Source organism: Aotus nancymaae, unplaced genomic scaffold, assembly GCF_030222135.1.
Source record: "Aotus nancymaae isolate 86718 unplaced genomic scaffold, 86718_ANA_hifiasm-v0.15.2.pri h1tg000003l, whole genome shotgun sequence".
NCBI lineage: Eukaryota > Metazoa > Chordata > Mammalia > Primates > Aotidae > Aotus > Aotus nancymaae.
Window position 1 is genome coordinate 37,474,296 of NW_026988414.1, and position 12,939 is coordinate 37,487,234.

Below are 12,939 nucleotides of genomic sequence, written 5' to 3' on the forward strand. Positions count from 1 at the left end.
ATAACCATTTTTCTGGTGAGCTTTTTAGAATTCTTTCATTTTCTAATTAAACATGCACCAATATCTAGAATATATTTGCAATATTAAAGTATACCATGAAAATATATCAAGGAATTTCAAGAAACCGATAAATTTTTAGTCTAAAATGAAGCCAAGCTGTTAACTTTCTGAAAGTTATATTTGAGGCATATAGCCTCAATAGGCTAAATAAGCCAAGAATATAGTCAAACATATTTCTTTTAATAAGAAAAAATACAATATTTTACTATCAGCAGAAGTCAGACTTTGTTATACTACAAAAAAGAGCAAATTATTTAAGGCATTATAATTTTTTTTTTGAGATGGAGTTTCAGTCTTGTTGCCCAGGCTGGAGTACAATGGTGTGATCTCAGCTCACTGCGACCTCCACCTCCTGGGTTCAAGTGATTCTTCTACCTCAGCCTCCTGAGTAGCTGGGACTACAGGTGCCCACCACCAGGCCCAGCTAATTTTTGTATTTTTAGTAGAGACGGAGTTTCACCATGTTGGCCAGGCTGGTCTCAAACTCCTGCTCTCAGGTGATCCACCCACCTCAGCCTCTCAAAGTATTGGGATTACAGGCATAAGCCACCATGCCCGGCCAAAGGCATTATAATTTGTTGTTTGTGAAATGTAAAGGCTATATGCATTGAGGATCACAGTAAAAAGAAAATCTTTCCCTATACTGATTATAGCAGCAGAAGCTACATGTCCAACTTAAAACAATGAATACTGAAGATAGCTGACCTTTCTTTCAGTTAGATTACTATGGCTTCGACTTCCCAGGCTCAAGTGATCCCTCCCAACTCGGCCTTCCAAGTAGCTAGGATTATAGGCATGTGCCACCACGTCCAGCTAATTTTGTTTATTTTTTGTAGAGATGAGGTTTCACTATATTTCTCAGGCTGATCTCAAGCTCCTGGACTCAAGTGATACTCCTGCCTTGGTCTCCCAAAGTGCTGGGATTACAGGTATCAGCCACTGCACTTAGCTGGTCTGGTGAGTTTTAGAAACTAAAAGGATGAGCCAAATTGGAATTATTTTTTGAAAACTAACCTCCAATCAATAAAATAATTGATTCAGGCAAGAATCAATGAATGCTAAGATCATTGAATAAAAGACTATTGGGGAAACAGGGTATTGATACAGTCTTAGGTATCACTCCAGGTATTAATCACAAAGGAGAAGAGGTAACTTTACACTGAAGAAATAAGGCATACATCAAATTTCTTAACCATGAGATCAAACTAAACATCACCAATAATAAGACAAAGTATGTGCTTCCTGAATGCAGGTGAAGGAAATATTATCTTATGTAGCATTTCTACCAAAAATGTTTAACCTGATTCTAAACATGAAGAAACAATTAGACAAAACCAAACTAAGGGGCATTCTCAAAACAACTGGCCTGGACTCTTCAAAAAAAAAAATTGTCTTAGGCTGGGCGTGGCATCTCACACCTGTAATTCCAGCACTTTGGGAAGCAGAGGCAGGCAGATCTTTTGAGGTCAGGAGATTGAGACCAGCCTGGCCAACATGGTGAAACCCTGTCTCTACTAAAAATACAAAAATGAGCTGAGCAGGGTGGTGTGCACCTGTAGTCTCAGCTACTCGGAAGGCTGAGGCACAAGAATCACTTGAACCAAGGAGGCCGAGGCTGTAGTGAGCCGAGATCACCCCACTGCACTCCAGCCTGGGAGATAGAGTGAGACTCTGTCTCAAAAAAAAAAAAGAAGGTAATGAAATTTTGCTAAATTAAAGGAGGCTAAGGAAACATGAAAACCAAATGCAATGCACCATAGTTCTGGATTGGATCCTGGACCAGAAAGGAACAAATATACATACAGAACATTATGGAGATAACTGGAGAAATTTAAATATGGTCTAAACATTAGATAATAACATTGCATCATTAAACTTCTTGAGTGTGATCATGATATTGAGGTTATATAAGAGAAAGTACATTTTCTTAGGAGTAACTTGCTGAAATACTTTCTGGTGAAGTAACACAATATCTGCAACTTATTTTTAAGTGGTTCAGAGAAAATATATGTGTATATGAATACATATTAGGGAGAATGAGATAAAGTAAATGTGGTAAAATGTTAACACAACTGGTAAATCTAGGCAACATGAATATGGGTATTCACTAAATTATTTCTTCCAAATTTTCTTTAAGTCTGAAATATTATTTTAATCTTGGGGCAGGGGAGAGCACATCTGTATGTATTTGCTTTTATACTCATGAATATATGACAAGAGTCAATGGAAGGATATATAAGAAACAACAGCAGGAAGGCAAATACGAAACAGGAAGAGGATGGGGTAGAGGAAGGTAACTGTGGGTGGGATATTCGTTATGCTATATTGTACCTTAACATTTTTAAAACCACATAAATGTCTTATATATTTAAGAAATAAAATTAAAACAAAGTTCCAGTGAAAATACTTAATCTGCTACAAAGAAATCACATTGGTTTTCTTCTAAAGTTCCCAGAGAAATATTTAGGCAAGAAGGATTATCCAATCTGTGATTTTTCTGTTTTTATTCTTGGTGAAGGGTATACCAAACTCACTGAGTCAGGAAGTGGGGCAGATACACCCCAAGTGGGCCTGCCCTGATCAGTTGAGAGTCACTGATCATAAAGAGAAGTATTCCTTACGGCAATGTATAAACGTGAATGTGTGGAAGAGAAAAAAAGACTAATAATCTACGCAAAATGACTGCAGTTTGGCCCATGATACTGCTACACTTCTGCTACCTCTTCAAGTTAAAGCACCCAAATTCTTGTTGCCAATTGTATCATGAGACCTGGATATTAGAAAGAGAAAGTATTTTGTGCCCAATACCCACCTGACAGCCCGCCGCTCCGGATAATCAAGGTCAGAACTTTGCATAGAGTCATTACAAGAGTCCCGGGAACTGCCTTGAAGTAGCAGCTGCTGTGGCAATCGCACCTGCACAGGGAACTGATGCACAGAGGCATTGGGCTGAGAAGTTGTATGGTAAGGAGGTGGGATGCTGTTGCTGGTCTCACTGCGATAGTCACTATCTCGGTCATCGACTGCACTATCAGGGTCTTCAAAAGCTGTGGAATAAGCACATTCAATCAAAGCACTCCAGCTTTATTTAGTTCTTCAGAACTTTTTCTGCTTCTAACTTAGTAGTAACCAGTCTGGACCTTGAGAACAAAAGCAAGCTGAGCTGCACATGAGCCCAGTGACCTCAGAGCCATGAGCAGAACTGTCTGAATTAATACCCACAAGTCTCTCTTCCTTATCATAGGAGATAGTTTACTTAGCTTAATTTTAGTGCTTATTCTTAGAGGAGCTCCAGGTTGCATTTTCCCACTGTAGAATTCTTGGGAATTCTGCTTCTCCAGCTATCAAAACCATAATTAAAAACTGTTTTTAAATGTCATAAATACAGTCTGGTCCTCTGCTATTAAAGAAAGGGGAAGGGAGCAGAGGTAAAAAAAAAAATAGCTTTTTCATATCTTGGGGGGCAAAAAAACTTTTGTTTAACATTGTCTTGGTGTTTTCAGACTTTTAAACATATGAATTGAACCAAATAAGGAGGTCCAACATCAGAAGCTGGTCCTGGAAATCAGGAAAGTCAAAGCCAAGTCTTGGAAATGAAGTCAAAGGCTCTAGATGCAGCTGAGAACAGTAGCACTCTTAGTGTGTTGCTGCACTGTTGGGTTTTTCTAACAATTCCTGTCAAGCAGCTATACCCTAGGCTCAGAACTCCCATGCAGAGGATGGGCTGACAGAAGAAAAAACATATGCACTGCCAATGGGATCTTGCTGACAATGCAGTCAAGTTTATCTAACAGCAGTGACTACAATTTCATAGAATTATTTCTGCTTTTCAGACCAGCACCTGACTGGCTACAGTTTTTTTCTTAAAATTAGCTAAAAAGATCACACTTACAAATCATCACTGTATTTGGAAAGGGAGCACAACCTAAGAGTGTTTTGTAGCCTATTTTATAGAGAAGTTGTATCTGACACCATACCCCTATGTGTATGATTAACAGAGTTCCACATGTCCTTTCTTGCCAAGTTCCTATTTGACTCACAATGAGGAAAAGGAATGTTCACCATCCCCAAATGGAGACATTTTTAGCAGAAAATGAACTCGTTAGTAATTTTAAAAGATAATCTTGTAGCAATGTGGGCAGTGGGAGCCTCCTGAAGACCATAAGACTACGCTTTTATAAATTCTCAAGCAGCAGATAAGGACCTGCATCTATACGGTAGAAACAGAAAAGAGTTAATGAACAAGAAAAAGAAAATCCCAGACAGAACTGTAAGACATGGGGCCATATGGAAGGTAACAGGGAAATGATCCCTTGGCTTCTGTTAGATAACCTGGTAGATAAGAATTCCACTAAAAGAAACAGAGAGCACAAACGTGGGTTTTATAGGTAAGGAAGAAAATCTGAGCATTGGACTCTCAATAACATTTGTGGGTACAGATGGAAGACAGGGGTAAGATGATCTTATGAGTTTTACCCATTTGAGTTTATGGTTATACGTGAACATAAAAAAAGGAGAGGAGACTGGTTAGAACCACAGGAGAAAAAATATCAACAAAAAACTAAAGTTCAAATGATTAGGAACAATTCTTAGTAATATTTGACATTTGGAGCAAGTAGTCCACTGACCATGGCAGGAGCAGTAAAGCTTGAAAACAAAAGCAAACATTAGGGATGCAAATCGTTCTGCCTACAAAGCATTCTGATGACAAATTAGGAAAAAGATACTTTGAAGGCACTGGTTTTAGCCCTTGATGCATCTGTTGTTATGAAGACAAGAAAAACAGGACCCAGAGACAAAACCATATGCCACTCAGACTTAATTCTTTCTGAACCCACAGAAAGAGCAAGTCTGTAGCAGTCAGTGCTGGACTATTTATGCATAAAGATGAGGGGGCAGAGGCAACAAAGGAGACAAAACCAGAGATCTACTAAACTCTCACAGGAAAAGTATTAGCATATAACCCAGAGAACCAAGATTGAGTTTCCAAGAGGCAACCACAACAGACAATCCTACTGCTTTTGAGGACAGAGAGTGCAGCTCAACCAGAGTTAGAAGCCCAAGACCCAAATCTACAGCTTTTACTTTCTTACTGCATGTGACCTATTACTCCTAAATAATGCTTTTTTTTTTTTTTTTTGGCTAGGCTAAAGGGAGGAATACTCTACAACTTTCCTAAAGGCTAACAACATTTCTACACTAAAGAAATAAAGGGCAAATATTAAGAAACAAAGCATCCATGGAAAGAAGAGGTTGGGAGTAGAAGAGAATATGAAAAGGAGAGGGCAGAAGAGAGAAAATAGGAATAAGAGAGAAATAAGGAATAAAGTGAGACAAAGGAGAAAACCAGAAAAAGGTAGTGAGAGGCAATCACTTCCAGTTTCCCTAAAAAGTAAACCACCTGGCACCACCAAGCCTGATTAGAAACTAAAAAGGGAAATTAAGGAAAATGTGTAATACTTCAATTTGAAAAAAATAACTGTTTTTTTAGTGTGTAAGTGATGATCTTAAGGACTCCACAATCTACCCCACAGCACCATGTTGGGTAGAAGAAAAGCCCTGGCTTTACAGAGAGAAACTGAGTGCCGGTTTGGTTCGTTCAGCCTAAGAAGGAACAAGACAGCCAGTTTGAGGGTTAAAGTTGAAAAGCCCCTGGTAAAGTCTATTTGAAAGATGGAAAATTAAAAGGCCCGGGAACACCTACTCATTCAAATATTAACCAAGTACCTACACATGCAAGGATGAACAACACAGAAGACTCAGAATGTAGACTTAGTCTAACAGGAGACAGAATATATAGATACAAATATTGAATTGTTATACAAAGAAGTTAGTACCATGAAAATAGCATAAACCAAGTGCTATGAGTTAAAAGTAAAATCAGTTCCTGATAGACTAAGTACAGAGTTTTATGGAGGAGATGGCTTTGAAGAACTGATGGGTTTTTAATAGGTGAAGATTGGAGGCAGAGGGGAAATATCTTCTAGAATTTGGATAAAAGCAGTGGCATGATTAAAGGCCTAGTGGTGCGAAAGGCCTCATATTTTTGAGAAACAATTTTGTAGTTCATTTGATAGGTAAATAAAAGGACATGGAAATGATGGAAAATTTAAAACCTGCAAAAGTAGGCTGGGAAGATCATCTAACCTGGGGCAAACAAAGATGGGCCTCCAAACACAGCAGGCACTCAAACAAAATCCAGTGAAATACAGAACAATGAGGCCCTCTACTATGTAGTATTCCTGGATTGAGTCCTGGATTGGTCTTCAAATCCAGAGCACACCTATTAATAGAACTTCAGCAACCAAAGAAAAGAAAGAAAATTCATTCACATTTTTTTCATGACTTATTTTTTCTACTTCAGAACCTTAACTTATCTGAGCTCTGTTAACCCACTTATGCCTGAGGTTGCAATTAACGCCTGAGGTCGCCTACTGCTTGGTGATGACCTTGAGCAATAGGATATAAATAACTCCCACATGCTTAGCGTTCCAATAATGGAACACTAGGCATAAATCGGTCAAGCTGCTTTTGAGTAGTTCCCTAACGGTAGAAATACTGAGGATTCAAATCACAGAAAGCACATACTTCATTAGAAATTCCAGTGACAGGACAAACTTTGGCCCCTCTTAGTACCTACTAGATACCTAATTACTGAAACTCAACCAGATCCCGTGAGATGAGTAACAAAACAAGTGATGTCAGCCTAGGGCTACATGTTTTGCCACAAAGAACTGGGTGCACTCTGCAAGCTCTAGAACAAAAGTGGCATAGTTGGGCTGCTTCAAGAAAAGTCAAGCCATGTCCTCAGCCTCTTGTTTCCTTGACAAAAGCAGCTTTTTGGCTGAAATGGCATTCACAATTTGCTAGACCAATAAACCCGAGGCAGCAGTCTGTTCTGTGTATCTTCCTAGTCAAGAAAACCAGCCAAATCAGAATGCACACCAATTATCCCAACTGTAGTTCATCCTAGAATGAGCCTTATTCTGATCACTGCACTCCTTAGTCAAAGGCACCAAAGGAGGAGGTTTCCTACACTAGGGGGCTGATGCTACTACTTGCCTCTGGAGAATAAAAATTAGGAGATCTTGTCAGGATTATGACTGGGACTTTGGTTTGAAATTTGTAACACACATAAACACACACCAAGTCGTCAAGAAACCAGCCTGAAAAGATATAACATTCCACCACAGATCATTGTCTCCTGAGATTTAAGTAGGAGAGGAGAGGGAAATGGAAGTATATATACTTGTATGCATGAATATCCAGCTTCACAGTTCAGAGGGAGTATGTACTTGGGGTAAGATCAAGAAAATCATAAGGAATTTCAATTCTTACTTACTCTGTTGCTCTCCCCAGCCCAAATAGGTCCAGTGACCTAAGAAAACCACAAAGAAGCAGCAGATAATTTTTGAAGATAATTGTTGAAGGAATTCAAAGGTCATTTCCCCACCCCAGCAATTATTATGTGCCTTACCTTACTTGAGCCTACTCCACTTGTATTCTATTAACTTTACATAACATGGAGAGTTTCTGCCTTCTACCAACCTGAGACAAATCTACAAAGTATTCTTGCTCTTTGCCATTCACTATAGAGAGACTAACAACATCAAAAAAAAAAAAAAAAAAAAAAACCCACAAAACAACTACAACAAAAAATTACTTCTTCCATATTGTTTTAAGCCCCCTTCTGGTCTAGGTCTCTCTCAGAGCATCATCATTTAGGAGCACATATGCCTTTCCTTAGTCAAAACAAAAAAAAATTAGATCTCTGTCTCTAAGAAAACCTTCCTTGTCTCTGTGTTCACCAAACTTGAGCCTATCACAATAAATCTATGAGAGGTTCAGCCCCGATACCATGGATAAGGGAGTAATTCCCTTGTCTGGGAGCAAAGATGTTCCATTTTGCTGCTCTCTACTGAAAGTTAAAAGGCCAAAGAATGGCAATGTTTATCTCATGAGAAATTAATCTCTGATTTTCCAATATGTAATAAAACACTCTAGCCTATTGGGTCCTCAAAGAGGGCCATTTCTTCTGAATTACCTATAAATTTTTAATAAAACCCATTAAAACACAGAAGCTTTGAAGCACAGGAGAAAATTCCAATTTTTAATTTATTTTTCAAAATCAAAAATCCAATATTAATTACATTTAAGTCCTATCCTACACCCAAACTGAATTGCAGGCAACTAATTGTGACTAAGAAATCATTAAAAATAGGCCTTTAATCTCAAGAAAAAAGAAGTAAATAGCTTCATAATTAAGAAAACGGGTTTTTAAATTATTATTATTATTATTATACTTTAAGTTCTGGGGTACATGTGCAGAGCGTGCAGGTTTGTTACACAGGTATACACATGCCACGGCGGTTTGCTGCATCTATCACCCCATCATCTATATTAGCTATTTCTCCTAATGCTATCCCTCCCCTAGCCCCCCATCCCCTGACAGACCCTGATGTGTGATGATCCCCTCCTTGTATCCATGTGTTCTCACTGTTCAACACCCACTTATGAGTGAGAACATGCAGCGTTTGGTTTTCTGTTCTTGTGTCAGTTTGCTGAGAATGATGGTTTCTGGCTTTATCCATGTCCCTGCAAAGGACATTAACTAATCCTTTTTTTATGGCTGCATAGTATTCCATGGCATATATGTGCCACATTTTCTTTATCCAGTCTATCATTGATGGGCATTTGGGTTGGTTCCAAGTCTTTGCTATTGTGAACAATGCCGCAATAAACATACGTGTGCATTTGTCTTTGTAACAGAATGACTTCTAATCCTTTGGGTATATACCCAGTAATCGGATTGCTGGATCAAATGGTATTTCTAGTTCTAGATCCCTGAGGAATTGCCACACTGTCTTCTACAATGCTTGAACTAATTTACACTCCAACCAACAGTGTAAAAGTGTTCCTATTTCTCCACATTCTCTCTAGCATCTGTTGTCTCCTGATTTTTTAATGATCACCATTCTAACTGGCATGAGGTGGTATCTCAATGTGGTTTTGATTTGCATTTCTCTAATGACCAGTGATGATGACCTTCATATGTTTGTCAGCTGCATAAATGTCTTCTTTTGAGAAGTGTCTGTTCATATCTTTCACTTTTTGATGGGGTAGTTTGTTTTTTTTCTTGTAAATTAGTTAAGTTCTTTCTAGATTCTGGATATTAGCTCTTTGTCAGATGGGTAGATTACAAAAATCTTTTCCCATTCTGTTGGTTGCCAGTTCACTCTAATGGTATTTTCTTCTGCTGTGCAGAAGCTCTTTAGTTTAATTAGATCCTATTTGTCTATCTTGGCTTTTGTTGCCATTGCTTTTGGGCTTTTAGTCATGAAGTCTTTGCCTATGCCTATGTCCTAAATGGTATTGCCTAGGTTTTCTCAGCCCAAAATCTCTTTAAGCTGATAAGCAACTTCAGCAAAGTCTCAAGATACAAAATCAATGTGCAAAAACTACAAGCATTCCTATACACCAATAACGGACAGAGAGCCAACTCATGAGTGAACTCCCATTCACAATTGCTACAAAGAGAATAAAATACCTAGGAATACAACTAACAAGGGATGTGAAGGACCTCTTCAAGGAGAACTACAAACCACTGATCAAGGAAATAAGAGAGGACACAAACAGATGGAAGAACATTCCATGCTCATGGTTAGGAAGAATCAGTATGAAAATGGCCATGCTGCCCAAAGTAATTTATAGATTCAATGCTATCCCCATCAAGCTACCATTGACTTTCTTCAAAGAATTGGAAAAAACCACCTTAAATTTTATATGTAACCAAAAACAGAGCCTGCATAGCCAGGACAATCCTAAGCAAAAAAAACAAAAAACAAAAAAAAAAAACAAAGCTGGAGGCATCACGCTACCTGACTTTAAACTACACTACAAGGCTAAAGTAATCAAAACAGCATGGTACTGGTACCAAAACAGGTATATAGACCAATGTAACAGAACAGAGGCCTCAGAAATAACACCACACATCTACAACTATCTGATATTTGACAAACCAGACAAAAACAAGCAATGGGGAAAGGATTCCCCATTTATTAAATGGTGTTGGGAAAACTGGCTAGCCATATGCAGAAAGCTGAAACTAGATCCCTTCCTTACACCTTATACAAAAATTAACTCCAGATGGATTAAAGATTTAAACATAAGACCTAACACCATAAAAACCCTAGAATAAACCGCATACAATACCATTCAGGACATAGGCATGGTTTTTTGTTTTTTGTTTTTTGAGACAGACTCACTCTGTCACCCAGGCCGGAATGCAGTGATGCAATCTCAGCTCACTGCAACCTCCATCCCCAGGTTCAAGCAATTGTCATGCCTCAGCCTCCCAAGTGGCTGGGATTACAGGCGTCCACTAACACAACCAGCTAATTTTTGTATTTTTAGTAGAGAAAGGGTTTCACCATGTTGGCCAGGATGGCCTCAAACTCCTGACCTCCAGTGATCCACCCACCTCAGCCTCCCAAGTGGCTGGGATTACAGGCGTCCACTAACACAACCAGCTAATTTTTGTATTTTTAGTAGAGACAGGGTTTCACCATGTTGGCCAGGATGGCCTCAAACTCCTGACCTCCAGTGATCCACCCACCTCAGCCTCCCAAAGTGCTGGGATTACAGATGTGAGCCACTGCGCCCAGCCAAGAATATGTGTTTTAAAGTCAACGTTCAGTTATTCTAGCTCTGCCATTTACTAACTATATGATCTTGAGAAAGTTATTATAGATATTTCCTCATCTGTAATATGAGAATAATAATAACATAGGTGTAATTGGGTTATTGTAAAGACCATACAGGAAAAAACATGTAAAATGCTTGGCACAGTCCCTGGAAGATGGTGAGCAACTAGCATTTGTTATTATTTTGTCATGTTGCCAGGTTTTTGCTTGCCTTACAGAGTTCTAATAAATAAGAAGCAGAAAAAAACACAACTCCTAGATCTGCACACTCTGACAGTTCCAAGGTCTGCTAAGGGATCTTCAATGTGTGGTCCAAAAAGGCCCTCAACCTGGTTCCGAGTGTGTGACTCCCTTGAAAGTCTACAGCAAGACTCAAAATTCTGGGAACATCAGATGATGCCAACCCAGGCTGTTTTCATTACTTGAGCTAATCCTCAATCCTGGGAATACGCAACTACTTATTTAGCAATACCCTGACAGCCAGTTTTCTTCATATGCACTTACTTTCTTCCAACCACCTATGTCTCGTCTTCTCATCTCTCAGAAAGGATATGTTTGCTTAGTGTGCCATTTTTAAATTGTAATAATTTATTTAACTTTCTAACTACGGGGGGAGGGGAGGAGAGGCAAAAAAAAAAAAAAACCTCTTCTATAGAACAGTTGCCATAGCAACTGCTAAAGGGTAATTACTTCATTTCTTTTTAAAAGAAAATGGAAAAAAATAATCACATAGAACCTCAGAATATGTCTATCAACCTAGATCACTCCAGGCAAGTGACAGTGATGTTTCTCACCACAACTGTGAGCCAAAAGAAGCCTTTCTCTGCAGGACACTGCCTCATCTTTGAGCACTCCACAGCACTGCACAGCAGTTTCCTATACATAAAAGTTCTTAGTAAATATCTACAGTATTAATAAATTGAATGAATAATCTGATCCCATCTACTGGGCCCATCTCTAACCCATGAAAAAACAAGTCATATTCTCTGACACGCCAGCTCCATATTCTCATCACTTTAGCTGAGAACCATCATAAGAGAAATTACACCAGTTTAAATAAGCAAATTTCCTTCCCTAACCCAAAAATGCATTAAAACACATAACTAGCCAGCAGAACAATTACTGAGGATAGTTAGTTATGCTAGGCATAAGTACTGAGAAAAGGAAGGAGAAACTGTCCCAGGAAAAGGAAATTATACATGCTAAGCTATGTTCAGTGAGCTGAAAATAGTTTCAGCATATCTAGAATGAGAGGCTACAGAATTATGAAAGAACCTAATGACTGTGGGTCTTAAGTAATGTTTTAAAATTCAGTAATATACAGCACTATCAGAGCGTTTAAGATGGGAAAGACAGAATCAGATTTTCCATTTTGGAAAGAGAACAATGTGGCCACTGGTGGTAGGTAGGGTAGAGAAGACTGGTGACTCATATGGAGGCGGTGTCAGGGAGGCTTGTAAAGAGAATGGCATACTCATCTGTTGATAGTCTGGACTAGGGAAGTGGCAGAGCAGGTAGAGAGAAGTGGATAGATTCATGAGATATTCTGGAGAGAAAATCAATAGCATTTAAGGAGTAATTGAATGTGGAAAGTGAGGAGAATAAGGATTAAATAATATTGCTTAGGTTTTTAGTTTGAGCTACTAGATGAATGTGACATCATTCACTGAGAAAAGAATACAACATGGCAGGCAGGTTGAAAGAGATGATTAATTCAGGGTCAGGTATACTGACTCTGTGATAGCTATAGAACATCTCAAATGAACATTGCCAGTAGACAGCTAGATATCCAGGTGTAGAACTCAGCAAAGAGATGTGAAACAGACTTGGAAGTTTCCAGACTATACGTTCCCATTAAGGGCAGGGATTTTTCTGCTTTGTTCTTTTGCTGTATCCTTAGCACCTGATAATGCATGGCACAATGTAAAACCTCAACAAATATTTATAAATGAGTATAAATAAAAATGCAAGTAAATGAAAACACTAAGGCAGAGTGCAGGTCAAGAAAAAAATGACTATATGAAGTGGGGGGAACCCTATGGAAAAACCACATTTAAAAAGCAGACAGAAGTTTTAAAAAGAATAAGAAAAAGAGGAGGAGGAGGAGGAAGAAGAGGAAGAGGAACAATTGACAACCCAAAGCATCAGTGAGGCTGTGGAGCAACTGGAACTCTTG

The 12,939-nt window shown here is 38.7% G+C and overlaps 1 protein-coding gene across 3 annotated transcripts in view; it reads right to left on the bottom strand.

Annotated features, from left to right (window-relative positions):
- Window positions 1–12,939, bottom strand: part of UNC13B (unc-13 homolog B) — a 234,758-nt gene that overhangs the window by 107,775 nt on the left and 114,044 nt on the right. For all 3 annotated transcript variants that reach the window (XM_064380317.1, XM_064380316.1, XM_064380312.1), the window contains exon 8: window positions 2,873–3,107. In XM_064380317.1, coding sequence (XP_064236387.1) covers window positions 2,873–3,107 — 235 coding nt within the window. The remainder of the gene's footprint in view (window positions 1–2,872; window positions 3,108–12,939) is intronic.